This window comes from Cornus florida, unplaced genomic scaffold (assembly GCF_030987335.1).
Source record: "Cornus florida cultivar Cherokee Brave unplaced genomic scaffold, ASM3098733v1 CherokeeBrave_3.0.0_Hap2_Chr02, whole genome shotgun sequence".
NCBI lineage: Eukaryota > Viridiplantae > Streptophyta > Magnoliopsida > Cornales > Cornaceae > Cornus > Cornus florida.
In genome coordinates, this window is record NW_026775572.1 from 5,614,310 (window position 1) to 5,631,760 (window position 17,451).

Below are 17,451 nucleotides of genomic sequence, written 5' to 3' on the forward strand. Positions count from 1 at the left end.
TTACCCCATTTAATTAATGAGAATCAATTATCAGTCTCATACACGGGACATGTTGATTTCTTAAAGTCCGTACTTGTTCTGTTGGGAGTTAATTAAACTAGCGTTTGTCCTTCGCAAAATTTTTTATTTTTATTTTATTTTCATTGGCAAAATAAATACTCACATTTCCACTCACGCATACTTTTTGCCCACACTCGGTTCTAACCTCTCCCATCTCATCTTCTTTCTAGATAGAGAGGTTATTATTATTATTATTTTCATTTGTGACTATAACGGTTTACATCCATCAATAGCAGCACTACAAACTCGTGGATATGATAAACTTCTTTCGTGTAACACTCTCTCTGACTCAAATATACATCTACACTATATAAATACTGAATTTGGTGCAATTTGAACCAAATGATTCGGACCAATCTTAATATGGCTCAATGAAATTGGATTAGGATCTAAGTGGCTCAGATCACTTGACCTATGATTTGAACGGGTTGGGTTTAAGTTTAGAGAGGGAAAGAGAAGAAAATGAATTGAACAAATTATAAATGGCAGCCTAATGAGGTATTTATAGAAATATAAGTGCCTTTTTGAATTAGGTGTGCCTCTTCATCATTGGATATAACTATTTATATGTATCTCTTTATATGTGTATTCATCACTAGACCCACTGTAATATGTTGTAATGATTCATTGAATAGGTTATGTCTGTTAGTTTTGAGTTGCATATTTTTCTCCTACGATTAACTAGTAATCACACCTCTTCAATCAAAGGCATTTGTTGATGACTCATGAAACAACTTTCGTTAAAAAATTCTAACAATTTCAATGCACCTTTATCTCCTCAATTTGGTGATTCATTCGTGATAAGTGCAATCTCTATGCCCCAAATCAAAATTGGGATTCTTTAGTTGTTTGGGTCAGTATTCATTACAGCTTCAACTCGCCTCTCAACTTGTATCGAAAAATTTGCCTATATTATGTGGTGGATCACGTATGTGAGGAAGGAAATTATCACATCTTCATAGGGAGGAAGTCATCTCAGCGAGCAACTTTGACTCGGATCAGTTGCAGTATTTCTTCAAGTTTACAATTAGGGTTCCTGAAGGACTGCTCTTCCTCAAGACGCATTCTTCATGATTGGAATCTCCTTCCGTCTTGCTGCAAACCACCGCCCCGGCCACTGGATTGATGAAGCCATCCCTCTGTTCGTTCTCATCTCCTACTAGTTAGGGAAGGTACCGGATTTGTCCTTTGTGAACTGCAATTAAGGGATACAATTAGTCCGTTAATTATGGTTATTAGATTGTTGGGCCGATGGGCCTTTATGTTATGTCTTTGTTCTGGCCTTAATAGGCTTTGTTCGCCCTATTGGACTTGTTCTGGCCTAAGGACCCCATGTATTCTTTTTATTATATATTCAGTTGCTTCATCTTTCGAAGGGGAAAAAAACAAAACAAAAAAGTTTAACTTGAGCCAGATTTGACACCATCAAAATTATAGGGGGTTATTGGACTTTCATTCCCTGCCCTGTTGTGTTGTGTTGTATTGGTAATTAAAAAAGAGGGCAAGACTCTCTTTCCGGTACCGGGCACGAGTTTACCACACTCCTTTCTTCCGCCGTATTGACCCACGTAGGGCGGCGCGTGTGGATTTACTTGGTTTTCTACTCGTCGAACTTGGCTTACAGTCTACTACCAAAACCCTAATCTCAAAAGATTGATTTTGTGTGCTATATCTATTTTTACATCGTCTCTTCGATTTCGTAACTATGAGTTTCTTTGAAGAGAGCTTCGAGTTGAAGGAGATTCAGAGGCTCGAAGGCCACACCGATAGAGTTTGGAGTCTCGCTTGGAACCCTGCCACCGGCATCGGCGGCGTACCGTCGATGCTTGCTTCTTGTAGCGGCGACAAGACTGTTCGAATTTGGCAGCAGAGTGCAGTCACTCGCTCTTTTGAATGCAAGGTTCGGATCTGTCTCTTTCTAATTCCTGAGAAAAGAAAGAATATGAAGTCAATAATTTGAGTATTTTTGTATTATGTTTGCTGGTTTTATCGGAAATATAATGCATCAATTCAACGAATACCAATATTTGCCTATCAGGCTTTAAAAAAACTGAAAAATTTGAGGTTCAAAGGTTTTTTTTTTTTTGTTTTTGGGTGCGTCTTGGTTGATTTTTACATATTGTCACAAGGAAAAATTATAATTTGTATCTTATTTTTTATGCTGTTTTTGTTCCCAAAACAATAGAAGGAGTGGGAGAAAGAGAGTCTTTCATGGACTTGCCTGAATGGCTGTCTTAGACTCAATTGGTTGGGGAGTCTTACTTTTCAGGACCAAAACAAAGAAGAAGTGATGTACAATTTTTTCATTATTTTATTTTATTTTATTTATTTATTTGCGTGTTATTACTTTGCATTCTCCAGGCTTCCCAAATGAAGCCAATATTCTTTAATTGCATCACTTTCTCTCATATGCAAGATTTATTCATTTCAGTTTACCTACCACTTGGTTGCTGAGGAAACATTAACGAAAGAAGAAATGGATTTTGATTCTTCAGCCTTCTGATGTTTTGGTGTATTAGAAGTGATGAAACTATTCTTACAAGCCAAGTAACTGTATTGGCTTAGTAGAGTGCAACTTCCAGTTCTCGAAGAGCTGAAAAGGTGTACTCTCTTCGGTTACTGGAAAGAGAAGAATAGATGTTCAAAATATGAACTTTTCAAACCTTTGTTCAACGGAGCTTAATACAACCAATCTTGTAGTTGAGTTTGCTTTATTTCATTTTCCTTGGGTCACAAAGCAATAGAAAGATAAGGCTCGATTATAGTCACATTTATAAGCCATTTTAATTATTTTAAAAAGATAGCAAACAAAAATGACTCTAAAGGGCATCTAGCGGGGCATTTCTAGAAGATGTTTTAGAAAAAGTTCCTAACAATAGGCCATATTTTGGGAAGCTATTTAAAGTAATTCTTTTCGCATTTTCAGAAATTTGCATTTGAGATTTTAATTGTTTTTGTCTTTTAAATTATTGGTAGTAAAAATATTAGTTTACTTTTGGTCTTTTAAGGGGAGATGTGAAAAAAAAAAAACTCTAAATTGCATCTAGAGCTGGGAAATGTTAAGCATGCCACTTTTCTGGAAGTTATATATTTTGTAGTTCTTTTTGCATTTTTAGAAACTTGTATTCAATTTTTATTTGTTTTCTTAACTTATCAATAATAAAAATAAAAATTCAGAAAGGAGTTCACAGAAATTATAATTTTGTTTTATTGTCTCTTCCTCAATCAACTATGTAACCACATGGATGGTTGAGCTTCAATCGATTTCTCGTTGATTTCTTTAATTTTCAGCAACCAAATGGAGTTAGTGTTCCTTGGAACCTTCTTGTTGTAGCATCTTATTGATAATTTGTTTACTATTTTTGTTGGAAGTAAGATTATTTTGTGTTCGGAGTTTATGATTTTTGAACTGTGATTGTGCAGGCAGTTTTAGAAGAAACACACACCCGGACTGTTAGATCGTGTTCCTGGTCGCCGTCAGGTAAATTATTGGCAACTGCGAGTTTCGATGCCACTACTGCAATTTGGGAGCAAATTGGAGATGATTTTGAATGTGTCTCCACTTTGGAGGTATTATTTAGTTTTTAAAACCATCCCTACACTGTATTAGCATTTTGTCTTTGTTTCAGTTCAACCTTTTGAAGTGAGACAAGTGACTGCCATTTCACCCTCTTCAGTTAGTCGTTACTTGTTACACGACATTTTATCTAATAAGTGCTGTTGCATTTTAAAATTGTAGTAAAATTATGAGAATTTTATAATTCGGCTGAAAATGTTAGCACAAGTGGCAGTTTAACCTCCATATGGTTCATAGTGTTCTTATTTATATTTATTCTTGGAACATTGGTACATTATATAGGGTCATGAAAATGAAGTAAAAAGTGTGTCTTGGAATGCATCTGGGTCGCTGCTTGCAACTTGTGGCCGTGATAAATCTGTCTGGATTTGGGAAGTACAGCCTGGGAATGAGTTTGAATGCGTTTCAGTGTTGCAAGGACATACGCAAGATGTTAAAATGGTCCAATGGCATCCATCAATGGATGTTCTGTTTTCGTGTAGCTATGATAATACTATTAAGGTAAAGGAGATAGTCAACTGTCCTTCCCATTTTATATTGCCTTGGTAAAAGCTTACAAATGTGTTTAGTTGGTAGAATTTTCATTATGAATCAATAACGTTCATATAAATTTTTGCAGGTTTGGGCAGAGGATGGTGACAGTGATGATTGGCATTGTGTTCAAACTTTAGGGGAATCTAACAAGTACTACCTGAACTCCCTTTTTCTTTCTCTTTCTCTCTCTCTCAAAAATTAAATTAGCCTGTGTGGTGTCGTTTCCTAAAAAAAGTTCTCGACAAATTTGCCTTGACTAATCCTCCCCAGACCCTGCACTGGCGGGAGCCTTGTGCACTGGGTTTGTCTGTCTTTTTTTACAAATTTGTCTTGACTACTTAGGAGTGACCTTTCTTTTACATTGAAAACATTAATTTTCAAGCTTGTGAACATAAACTCAACTAAGTACAACAGTGTAATAACTGTATGGTCTTAAAGCTGCAAGAAGGCTATGTTTGCTGTAGCTTCTGCCAGAGAAGGTCTTCTTTGCGGAGGAATGCCATTTTTTTTGGTTGTTTCTTTTGCAATTTTTTTTCCATGTTAAATTAGATTTATGCATAAATTTAAGGCTCACTCGATATTTGTGTACCTTATTGAAAGGACCAGAGTGGCAGTTTGGGTATTTAAAAATGAGGCACGTGGTGAATATTCCCCCCCCCCCCCCCCCCCCCCAAAAAAAAAAAAAAAAAAAAGAAAAGAAAAGAAAAAAGAAAAGGAAGCAACAAGGACCAACACAGACACACGTGAATGTAAAAAAGAGAAGCAGCACATTAATATGCATTATATTGCTGGAGAGGAACACGGTTCTGACTTCTGTGATTATTGCTGTGTTTCTTGGTGACTTGGCGTCAACTAACTGGAATCTCAACAACTTTGACAAACTTCTAATGAGCAGTTCCAAATTTGACAATAGACTATGGCCACTCTGAAAAAACAAACAATTTTTAGAACTTTAGACTTTCGTTGCCTACTTCAGTTAAACATGACTTGTTGCTATAGATTCAGTGCTTTCGTACAGTAACACTCACGGACAGTTTGAGAACTATATAGTTTCAGTGCTTTCTACATTAACATGACTTGTTGCTCTAAGTGGTTTCATACGGCTAAATTTGGACTGATTGTGTTTTCAGTGGACACTCTTCAACAGTTTGGGCACTATCTTTCAATACCCAGGGAGAGAAAATGGTTACCTGCAGGTACATTAAACTCTTTTCAATCGTACTGCTCTCAGATTGGAAAAGAAATGGATTTGATAAGTATATATATTTTAAATGCTATTGAACAGTCCTGACGAGTAGCAGTAAAATAATCATAGATTGATTTTGCAGCGATGATCTTACCATAAAAATCTGGGGCACTGACATCATAGGAGTGCAATCTGATGATGGCTATGCACCTTGGTGAGTTTTTGATTTTTCATTTGCACATTGTTTGAGATACTTTTTGGTGAGGTGTTTTCCTTTGGCTTTTTAAAACAAGAGATTCTGAACTTGAATATGGGAATCAAAAGAAAAACTTGTTTGTCTTATCATTTCTTCATGATGTGCATTTCAACTTTTGTTACATATTTGATTCAAGTGAACAGAGGCATTTCTAGCACCTACCAGTGAATTGACTGACTATGAATGCCCAATGTTTTTCTATGGTTATGTGAATGAATTAATGAGTTCAAATAATAAGAATTTTTTAGTTTTATTAATATGTGTTTGGAATATGCTCATTATTTTCCCAAAGAAGAGCGACATAATGAAGTTTCCTAAGATTATACAAAGATGAGTTACATAATTAAAAAAAAATATAGATGATATAGAGTGAAAGGCTAGAGTCATGTCTAAGTTATATTTATTATTATCAATACATTTTATGGCAGTTTAAGTTATGTGTGCCGATCATAATATAGGTGATTTTTACATGTGATTCGTTGGAATATAAATTTTTTTTTTTTGGCCAGGTCTGGTTGCCCAAGACCTCGGTTGCATTTAACTGAACCTTGGGAAGTTTTGGTTTTTCAACTCAAAGGCAATTGTGTTGCGGGGTGGGTTCAGAATGTCCCGCAGAAGCTGTAGCTCTTATGGTTGACCTCTTCTCAAGATTAATAATTAACGGCTTTTTGCTATCCTGAGCATTACGTGCAGTCTTACATGGGGTCTTATAGGCATGCAATTGATAGCCTTGAATCAAGTAAATCAAGTTTTTCGATAATTAGGAAACTCCTTTTTCATTCTATGATCATGGAATTAGTTCTAACAAATTTAACAATAAAATACCAAAGATTAGTTTTGTTCCGTTTTCTGAGAATAGTTTTCTGTTTTTAGAAAATTGAAAATCAGAAAACTGTACTGAAGCTCATTTGGTTGCAGTTGTCTGAAACAGTGTTGTTAAAGGCGCGTGCCTAGGCTCCAAGCTCCTACAGGCACAACAATTGTGCTTGTTGTGTGCCCAGGTGCGCCTTTGACAATATATGCGCCTTTAATATGGAAAATGAATATGCTTTTAATAGTAATTAATTTTTTACTTGTGTGCCTCGCTTCACTTAGGCGTGCGCCTCGCCTTGCGCCTAGGCTCCAAAGGACCTCTAGTGCCTTGGGCCTTTGATAACAATTGTCTGAAAACTCAGTTAAAAAAGGCCTGTCAGTTTTTGAGTTCTTCAGTTCTTGAGAATTGTTTTCAGAAAACTGAACCAAAAAGATCAATTTTCTTTCAACCGTTGCCCAGAATTTCTTGCTTAATTAGATTCTTCATTTTTGACCCGGATTTAGTTGCTGTAATGTTTGGTTAGTCTCTTTGGTTTAATTTATCTTTTGACTAATACTGTGTTCAGTTTGTAGATTTTCGATAATAAGAAAAGCCCTTTTCATGCTATGATCAGGGAATCAGTTCTAACAAATTTAACAACAAAATACCAAAGATTTAGTTTGGTTCAGTTTTCTGATTGTAGTTTTCTGTTTTTAAAAAATTGAAAATGAGAAAAGTGTACTGAAAAACTCGGTTAAAAAAGGCCTGTCAATTTTCTGAGTTCTTGTTAATTGTTTTCAGAAAACTGAACCAAATAGATCAATTGTCTTTCAACCTTTTCCCAGAATTTAATTGGATTCTTCATTTTTGACCTGGATTTACTTACTGTAATGTTTGGTTAGTCTCTTTGGTTTAATTTCGACTTTTAACTAATACTGTGTTCAGTTTGTAGTTACTTATTAAAAAAAAAAAAATAGTACTGCTAGAGCACGATTGGATTTGTTTGTTCCAATGGTATTTAATCGTTAAAGAATCAACAAATATGAATTATGTGACGAACTATGGAAGTAGCATTATTGAAACGTTTTGTAATTATTGACATTGCCACTTTAGGACTAGTTTTTATGACCATATTTTGTTATAAAATGATGATAATTTTTTAATTACGTTTATGGTTATAAATTAGGGAGATGTGATAGAAGAAACATAGGATATCTTGCCAACAATGAGGAAACTAACATAAGATTCGTCACTCATAGTATATCATGTTTATAGGTTGAGCAGTAGTCATGCAAAATTGTTGAAATTACTATCTTGTGTTTGTGGGGATTTGGGGGGGGGGGGGGGGGGGGGGGGGGGTGTTGGTGGTTTGGGGTTATGAGGTTAAAGCATTCATATGTCAATTCATGAAACCAGTAACTCTGTCTAGTTACTTAAGGTCGATTGCCTCAGCTTCCTATGCGACTGTGACCTTGACTGCAATTTGAAACCATGCATGTTTTAAAAGGTCCATGTCCAGTATTGTTTATAAATAAATTATAAATGCCTTATGTTTTGATTGGTTTACTGTGATTGAGCTGAAGTAACTCAACTGAAACTACAAAATGTTATTTACTGATTTGAAGAAGCATCAACTTTCCAGTTTCATTTATTTTTTGCAAATTTACTAAGGGACTTAAACTTTCAGTCTGCCCATTATTTATTTTATAATATGGTAACTTTTCTTGGGCTTTTTTTTCCCCCAAGTCCTGCAGTTTATAGATATTCATACTGTTGTTGTTGCTGCTGTTATTGTTATTATTATTATACATATTCTTATTTTTGGTGGGTTTTGTCAGGAAACATCTTTGCACTCTCTCTGGCTATCACGATCGAACCATTTTTTCGGTCCACTGGTCAAGGTACCGATTAGTGATAATTCATATAATTGTGGCAAATGTTCATATAAATGCTGACTATTTGTGATTTCATGATTATTCGATTTCTAAGATTCAAACTTCTCACCCTCACGCTCACTCTCACTCTCACTCTCACTCTCTTTCTCACACGCGTGCGCACATGCACACAAATGATGGAGAAGTCAACAATATCAGTGATAAATAAGCTGTCATACTTTTTTGGGTATGATGTATGGGTATGACTATATATAGTTCTTCTCGACCTCTTTGTTTTTCACTTTGGCATCATATATTGAAATTTTGGATTAATAAAACTTTACATTTTAGTGCCTTATACCTTTAAACAGGGGTTGATACCATGTTCATACAGTTTCAAGATTTGGTTGTTAGTCAATATTTACGGCCTCAGACAATTGTTTCTATGCTTTGAAGGATAATATAATTCTGGAGAATGTAGTTAAGAAATCACCATCTTTTAGACTACCGATATTTGATGTTTCGAGTTTAGATGCTTTAAAAAGTTCAATATGGAGTTTTCTCCATAGAGAGATGATCTCATGGCTTGGAATATTTAAACCATTTGGTTTTAGAGTCTGGTTGAATTACTCAAACACATATAATTGTTAGTCTCCAGTGCAACATCTATAAATTATTTATCAAGTACCAACAGGCAAGTGGCCTAGCGGTATCAAGCTCCTACTTCTCAAAGAGAGATCAGGGGTTTGAACCTCAGTGGAGGCATGTGTGTATGAGTACCAACTAGGAAAAAAAAAAAAATTTATTTATCAATTTCTTGTTTTTTGCTCCCATCTTAATTTTTTTATGTTTGATATGCTAATTTGAAAGGGAAGGAGTGATTGCCAGTGGAGCAGCTGATGATGCTATACGCTTATTTGTTGATAGCAATGACGGTTTGGTAATTCAATATACCTGCCTCTCACTCTTAATTTCAGTGATTTCTTATTGTATAACGAGTTCTCTTGCTGTGAGATCCATTTATTTGTTTGTTTATTTTTTACTAGTAAGCAACACACACCCATTTTGTCTCACTTGGGGCTTGAAACCTCAATTCTCCAAAGGAGAGTAGAGGTCATACTACCTATGCCAAGGGCCCAGTGGTGGGTGAGATAATAATCATAATAATAATAATTATTATGGGTTGAAATTGAATTGTAGAATTACATATTTCATAACTTGCTCTTTTTTCTTTTAATCATATCCATATATCGTCGTTGGTGCAGTTGAAGAAACAATCATCAAATGATCAAATAAATTGTAATTATCATTCAACTTTTCTTCAAACCACTGTAGAGGGCTTAAAAAATCCTTTTAGAATGTTATATAATCATGTCATCAACATTCCATCTTAGCAGTTCTTTGAATTGCTTTGCGCATTCAATGATTCAAAAAAAAATTCTTCTAACATATTATTTTATTGATCTCCCTGGTCACATATATCTCCTTGTATGATTCTTATGGGTATCGTCTCTTAATGGAATCAAGATATTCATGATTTCATGTTCATCATTTGGAAAATTGATATGCTCAAGATTCGAACAAGGACAGGAAGGAAATCATAACTTATGATTTCACTACCATGAGTTTGAAGTTGGTTTGGACATTTGTAAAATGGTAACTCAATTATTGCAAGTCTTGTTATTCGACTCAAATCTATCAGAGAAATACATTACTCTGCACCATAAATTTGTTTGGAAATTGTGGAAATAGCAGAGATAATTTTTAAATCTTGTATGGTTGATGAGGGATCAAATTAAAATTTGAATTCCAAGTTTTGGTGTGGTTTGGCTTTTTTTCTTTTTTGAAAATGTCAAGGTAGAGACCCTATACCATAAAACCTGAATATTGGAATTTGGATGATGTTTTTGAATCAAAGATGACAACACGAGAGATCAGCTTGAAACATCGGAGAACTTGGTGGTTTGTCTGGTTATGTGTGTAAAGCAGTAAAGGGTTCTTTAGTTAATAACTAGTTGCAAAAGATGTTGTGTGGAGTCTCTCCTTAGGGATCCTTGGAAGTTCTGTATGCCCAATTTATCTTGGCCTCTCTTTTGCTGCTAGAAAGTGATAAATTAACTCTGATGTGTGCTTTTGTTACAGGTTGGTGGACCTATGTACAAAATGCTGCTGAAGAAGGATAAGGCTCATGACATGGATGTTAATTCAGTGCAATGGAGCTCTGCCTGCGGTAAAATTTGTTTTCATGAACTAATGAGATTCTACAGCTTTATGCCCAATTTCATGTAAGGTGTGTTCAGCTGCATGGAATTGGAATTTGAAAAAATTTTGGTTCAATTTTCTTAGTTGTTTTTTTTTTTCAAATTCTACCAATTTCAATTCCAATTCCATGCAACCGAGCATACCCGTAAAATATTTCTGTTTGAGAGATCTGGTGGTTGATGGGATATGGGCTAATATGTCCTCCTAGCTATCGTCTTCCATCTGAGATGTCCTTGGCTTAACCTTTAATATTTCCCGTATACCATCAACCCGCTGACATTGGAATTTTTGGACCTATTATATATTTTTACATAACTATTAACCCTGAACCGGTTGATAGAACAAATTTACCCAGCAAGAGCTACTTTTGTCTGTGAGCTCTTGCAGGTGGTGCTCTTCTACTTTTGTCAACTATATGCACACACAGTAATGCAATTATGGCTGAACAAAGATGCTTGTGCTCCACACCTCCCAGCGGAGTGTCCTGATATTCCCTTTTCCTTGAATATTTTGCGTATTAGGAACTTCCAAGCTGAGGTTTCTAAATTTATGGTACATAGATGTGACACTGAAGCTTGGAGGTTGTATAAATTTGTTATAAAAATACAGAACATGAAACCATATGTCATGTTAGAAGATGCCATGTCAGTCTGTTTGGCTAAATGGGAACAGAACCACCCTGGTCAAGAACGAGGGCTCCATTTTCAGCAGGTGTGAATTCCCCTGCTCGTCTTCACCCACAGATCGGTTCCATAACTTCTTAGGAATGTGGTTAAGAGTTGTAATGGGAAGGGGAGGGGCTTAGGACATCACAGCCTAGCACTTGCATTCACCAGTCCTTGATGTCTGTTGATTTATTTCATTTAGCTTTTCAGTTTCATATAGAAATATATATATATATATATATTTTTTTCCTGATACATAATTTCAGTTTCATATTGAACTACTATGTATATCTTTACATTTTATTCTCTTTTCTATTGAATACCTAGCAGGAAAACAGGCTACTTGCTTCCGCGAGTGATGACGGGACAATCAAGATATGGGAGTTGGCATCCTTAACTTGACGCATCCGATAATTATATCTCAGTTTTTTATATTTTACTTCTAAAATCAGCAGGAATGCTTGTGTAATATTTGAAAATATTGTTATAGAAATATTATCCATGTAATTTGCAGCTCCGAGAAATCAATAACAGATTGGATATATTTTTAGAGTGGTTCTAATTCATACGATCAAATAGAAATATTTAAATTATACTTCGAGAATAATCATGAACAGAGCTGTTCAATTCTGCAATACGTTTTATTTTATGAGATTTATTTGATCGAGTAATATATGTTCCCTCTCTCACTCACTCACACACAACACACAATCTGAATCTTGTTGATACAACATGAACCTGGTTCCAATATGAACTTTATAAATATGAGCCCTCATCGGTAAATCCTTTCAATATGTGGAAGAAGGCTTTGCATTATTGAGTCAACTCGGTGGTACTCAGTTCTTGATGATATTCCGCAAGTTTCTTCAATATCTTATGTTACGAAGAAAAATATGAGGATACGGTGGCTGTACCACGTCCGTATATTCTTTACAAAGAAGGAAACATATCACATTCTTTTTTAGTTTATTCTTTTAGCCCTTCCCAAACACTAACACACGCACTATAAATATATGGGTTTTGGTGCAGCTAAGATTAACAAAATAAATTAGGTAGAAATATTAGTGCAATTCATGGATCTGATTAATCTAGGAATGACTCTTATAAAAATGTTAATTTATCAAGTATCAACAACAAGATAAGCTTAAATAAAATGAAAAAGGAAGATAAACAATATTGAAAATCAAAATTTGATTAACACCTGTTCTCTATCCTAAATCTGCTGGAATTAGCTCTTCTTCCCTCTTGAACCAAAGCTGCTCGAGCTGACATTATGACATTATTGGTCACCAGTGAAGCATCATCAAACTTGGTGCAGTCAATCCAATCCTTGAGCAGCTCCTCCTGACCCCATATATCTGGTATCCAGGTCCGCCCGGCCATCTCGATCCGGTGTCTCTTCAACCTCTCACGTCCTGTGACGTCCTCACCACCACCACTTGTAGTAGAAGAAGGCCCATGAATTGCAGCTTCCTTCTTCTTGTTGTTGTCGTCGTCCAACCGTCGGGTTTTTGAGAATTCATCATTGGACACCCTAAGATTGTTCACAAGCTGATGATGGGTCTTTGCAGATTGATCACCATGGGCTATCTTTAGCTCTGATGGAACTGATACCACCATCTGGTGGATGGGTTCTTCTTTCATGGATGATAAAATGGTTACTCTCCCTCTCTCTCTCCTCTTCCTCCTCCTCCTCCTCCTCCTATTCTATGTGTGTGTGTTGAAGCTAGGTAGAATACATGATGAAGGAAGGCTTCATGTGTGGGAATAAATTAAAATGCGTGTGGGGTTGAGTAAAGGACGTGAAGAACAAAGAGTTGTTGCGGTGTTTTTGTATGGTAAGTGACAAGTCTACGTGTCCTGTTTGAGATTGGATTTCATAATGTGTGGTCTAGTTCAAGTTTGATAAGTACATGGAAAAGGGGCAAGAAAAAGAGAGGTTGTGAGAGGAAGGAAAAAAAAATAATAAAAAATAATTGGGATTCCTTGGAAGGGGATTTTTGGTGGATTGTGAGGTGGATGTTGATTGTGGGAAATTTGTGTGATTTTCAGCTATGGGCCAATCAGGAGAGTGACTTTGATACTAAAAAGAAAATCTTTTTTTGGAAGGAATATAAATTATAAGTTATAGTATAGGTTATATATACATGTCATCATTTAATGAGATGCAGACATCCTTATTGCTCGTTATAACCAGATATTTTGTAACGCCACATCTAATTTGTCATCCTCTCTTGTGGTGCATTTAATTGAGTTTTTATTCTTTGTCCCTTTACCATTCTATCATCTCTTTCACACACACACCATTTTTTTTTTTTGTACTGACCAAAAATGTGTGTTTATTCACAGTATATCCCTTCCTAGTAAAAGCTCTTGGTTGCCGACTTTGCAGTCATGGTGGGACTTCTTCAACTGGCAGCCAGATATAAACTAGTAGGGTACTGGTCTAGTGGTTATTAGAGTTGCTTTAAAGTTAATATTGTTGCTGTTCTTTTTCCCCTGAATAAGTTAATATTGTTACTAATTTGTTACAATTTATAAAAGAGAATATGCTACGGTTTTAACTCACTCAGTGATATTTTTTCCATCTTTCCGAGTTGAAAGTTGATGACGAATGTTTGAGTCTTCAAAGAAACAAAGTTGTGTGTGTGAGTTTTTTGTCAATGAAGAAAAAAAAAAAAAATTAACTCAAAGACAAAGATAATGACGATGATGATAAAAAAGAACTTAATTCTCTAATATCTAGACATTATTTGTAGATTCTATATATGTAATGTAACGACCCGAATTCGAGGGTCCGAATAGTTAATAGGGTCAATATTCGAACCCGGGTTAACTAAGGATACTACCGTCATGTCTTACGTCAATATATAATATACGTGTCATCCCAAGATTTTAAAAAAAATAGCAATAGCAATATTAATAAAATGAGATCATCGCTACGAAATATGTTAAAACAGTCCACTAACCCATTGAATCCTATGGAGGAGCGTCATCCGCCACTTCCCTTCCGTGTCCTGAAAAATGTTAATAATAAAAGGGTGAACATAAGCTGAGTAGGAAGTGTCTAAGACACACTTCTTATGACCCCGTGAATCCACGCATAGAATAGAAATCAAGAGAACGGGATCATACTATACAAGGGGTGTAATCCATAACTACGACGTCAAATATAAACACAAATGTCATCCAAATCACAGTTACGCCAAAAATACTAATGAAATGCAATGTCATGCAAATGTCGCTCCTCATTTCGAAACATTTCCGTTTCAACTTCCAAACCATTAATGTAATCCGACCCATAGCACCTCTATGGCGTCACGAGGAGAGGGTTGGCTAACCATCCGGCTTGGTTAGCTCAACCAAAAGAGGATCGGCTAACCATCTACGACCACAAGGCACATCCAAGGTGTCGCATCCGGCCTGGTTAGCTCAATCATACTCCCCTTTAGACTACACTAACACCACGGACCACTAAGCGCCTCCTAGGCGTCCGATTTTTGCAAACACTTTTAGAAAACTTTTTCCCAAAACAAGTTTTGATTATTTTAAAACATTTTTTTTTTCCCTTCCCTTTTCCCTAATGGATGCATGAATGCTTCATGCTTAATTTCGTCAAATCAACCATAAACCTTTCACACATATTATTCAAAGTGAATTTCTAAAATCCATAATTCATGCTTCACAAATTACCGTAATCTCATAAAATTCATTTTTACAATATAGCATGCTTAACAAGGAAATTCCACTATAATATAACATGTTTACTAACACCCAAAATTTCAGCAACTAAACATGTGGAATTAAAAATACAACCATTTAAGCATGATTTTTAATTAAAATTTAACAACCATAAACTCATAAATCACTTTTACATACAAGCTCACATGGATACACAACATTTATATACAACACTATAGCAATTAATCAAAGAACTACCCCAAATTTTAGCATGTTATACATCAAATACAAGAAGATAAGTCACAAGAATCAAAGATTGAGTGGATTAGAACACCTCCACCTCAATTTTGTAGAAAACCCTCAAATGGGTCCAAATTTTCAGAATTCCTAGGATGCACCAAATGATGAATTGCTTACATCAATGAGTAGATGTGATGTTTCCGATTTTCAGCATTTTTCATTTTCCAAGAATTTTGTTGACGCAAGGGCATTTTCGTCTTTTCACGTTTTGTGTTCGGGATCTTAGTTGGGTCCATTTGCATTTCACACATTTTATTTTATAAGAATTAAGTGGCATTTTTATGGTGGTGCATATATATATATAATTGTGGTGTAGAATTGCAAATAAATGAAAAGGAAAAGAAATGCTGGTGGTGGGACCCACCACCCACTTACTTAGTGGCTTAGAGACCATTTTGGTCTCTCACTTTCTCTCTCCCCATAATCCCTCACTTTCTCCTTCATTTATTCTTTTCTTTTCCTTTTGATTTTCAAACTTCAAATCTTGATTCCATCTTCAATACTTGGAATTTTTAAGTGCCGTTTGAGGCAAAACGGAGAGCACGACGAGCTCTACGCGTAAGTAGCAACAATTTCAGCTTTGAGCCTCCCTTTGGATTTCGAAATTTGTGACCCATTTCAAGCGTTTTGCTCAATTTAGAAGTAGGGGTTCTTAATCCATGTAATCTTGTGCTTTTGTGAGTTATCTTCTCATAAATGGTTGTTAGTATGCTTAATTTGTATAGTATCTAGTCAATTGCTTATTTGTTGTGTGTATTGGTCAATTGTGTAATTATGTGTGTTGAATGATCTATGTGAAGGGCATGCTTAAGTATTGATTTTCATATGCCTATCATGCTAGATTTTTATTGTATGACCACATGTTGTAAATTCTTTGGAAATCCTTATGAACCATGCTTTGTTAATTAAATTTGAGTTGGTTGTAGAATGATAGGCATAGACATGACATTGATGCATTGATGCATCAAAATTAGGCATGAAAAAGGGAAACATTGTTTTGATATGAAAAGGGGGATTTTGGGGAAGAAGTTTGATTAAAGTGTTTTATAAAAACCCGATCGCTGAGGGGGTACCAAAGGGAACTAGGGAGATTGCCCTAACGTGGTGGAGCTAGTTGGGCCCAAAATGACGCAGCGGGGGTACCAAGGGTCAAGGACACTAGTCAATCATTCTCTCGTGTCGCTGCGGGGTCACCAAAGGACGGGTTATATTAACCGTTTGAAAGTGACGGTTTTTGAATGTTGAAAATGGGGAGTGACATCGACATGCATTGCATTCCATTGCATTACATTGTTTATACTTGAGATTGATTAGTATGTTGCTATATCCCGACATGGTATGATCCCCATTCCCATAGTTCTATTCTTTATATGGATTCAAGGGGACACAAGAGGCGTGTCTTAAGTGCCACCTGCTGAGCAAATTGCTCACCCCACATATTGACATTTTTCAGATCATGGCAAAGAGTTGGCATATGATAATCCACCATAAAACTGACGGAGTATTGGAAGCCTTCATTTTGCTATTTTGTACTTAGGCCATTCAATATATATTTGTTGTTTTGGAAATTGTAACTAAGTTGACATACATGGCCTTGTAACTCAAGCATGAGCTTTAACCTTTATTTGATGTAAATGGAATTAATGTAATCATTATGTTTAACGTCATGTAATTGTACCAAATGATGTTGTAAGATGATTATGTGATAGTACTCGTGTTTATGGTCGTAGAATGTCTCATTTTGATGGTTTAGTTCAAGTATGAATCATTCTAAAGCTCCCTCAGCCATTTCAGCTTATTTTCCAAGTGTAGCAGGTCAGTTGCAGGATCAGGACTCGTAGGAGTCATTTCGGTTAACCGAAATGGCTCATCGGTCGACCGAACTGAGTTCATGCTCTCAGGACCTTCTGTTTCGGTCAACCGAAATGGGGTTCGGTCGATCGAACCAATTGTTGGTCTCGGGATCTCCTGTTTCAGTCGACCGAAATAGGGTTCGGTCGACCGAACCATTCCTTCACTCTCGGGATCTCACTCTGGCTCAGGGGTTGTGGAATTGGGCATGCTTCGGCCGACCGAAGCTCCACTTCGGTCGACTGAAGTGTACCTGCTTGGTCTTCTTTGTTCCTTCCTCCTTAGTGTTTTGTTCTTGATTCTTGAGGACTTGGGAACAATGTAGTGATGATCCTAAGGAGGATGCTTAACACTGATAACGATAAGTTTGACCTAGGTGACCTCGAGTTCGTGCAAGGACCCGGCTAATTGT

At 36.0% G+C, this 17,451-nt stretch overlaps 2 protein-coding genes across 4 annotated transcripts; one reads left to right on the forward strand and one right to left on the reverse strand.

Moving 5' to 3' along the window:
- The first annotated feature begins 1,453 nt into the window (after positions 1–1,453).
- On the forward strand, positions 1,454–11,878 carry LOC132293289 (protein CIA1). Of its 3 annotated transcripts, none has more exons than XM_059790714.1 (10): positions 1,454–1,960; positions 3,484–3,630; positions 3,920–4,138; positions 4,257–4,321; positions 5,302–5,367; positions 5,500–5,571; positions 8,245–8,307; positions 9,151–9,220; positions 10,423–10,565; positions 11,538–11,878. In XM_059790714.1, the coding sequence occupies exons 1-10, from the start codon at positions 1,766–1,768 to the stop codon at positions 11,602–11,604; spliced, it is 1,107 nt and encodes a 368-aa protein (XP_059646697.1). In that variant the 5' UTR covers positions 1,454–1,765; the 3' UTR covers positions 11,605–11,878. The 3 variants fall into 3 exon arrangements, with proteins under 3 accessions (XP_059646697.1, XP_059646699.1, XP_059646698.1); XM_059790716.1 differs by having other exon boundaries at positions 1,455–1,960; positions 10,423–10,570; XM_059790715.1 differs by having other exon boundaries at positions 1,456–1,960; positions 10,423–10,505; positions 11,537–11,878.
- Positions 11,879–12,287: 409 nt separating this feature from the next.
- On the reverse strand, positions 12,288–13,017 carry LOC132293290 (uncharacterized). The gene has a single exon (XM_059790717.1). The coding sequence runs from the start codon at positions 12,849–12,851 to the stop codon at positions 12,402–12,404; it is 450 nt and encodes a 149-aa protein (XP_059646700.1). The 5' UTR covers positions 12,852–13,017; the 3' UTR covers positions 12,288–12,401.
- Between the last annotated feature and the right edge of the window lie 4,434 nt (positions 13,018–17,451).

Coding starts and splice junctions, on each gene's coding strand:
- LOC132293289 (XM_059790714.1), top strand. CDS start 1,766: ATGAGTTTCTTTGAAGAGAGCTTCGAGTTGAAGGAGATTCAGAGGCTC. Junction 1,961..3,483: donor CTCGCTCTTTTGAATGCAAG/GTTCGGATCTGT, acceptor GTGATTGTGCAG/GCAGTTTTAGAAGAAACACA. Junction 5,368..5,499: donor GAGAAAATGGTTACCTGCAG/GTACATTAAACT, acceptor TTGATTTTGCAG/CGATGATCTTACCATAAAAA.
- LOC132293290 (XM_059790717.1), bottom strand. CDS start 12,851: ATGAAAGAAGAACCCATCCACCAGATGGTGGTATCAGTTCCATCAGAG.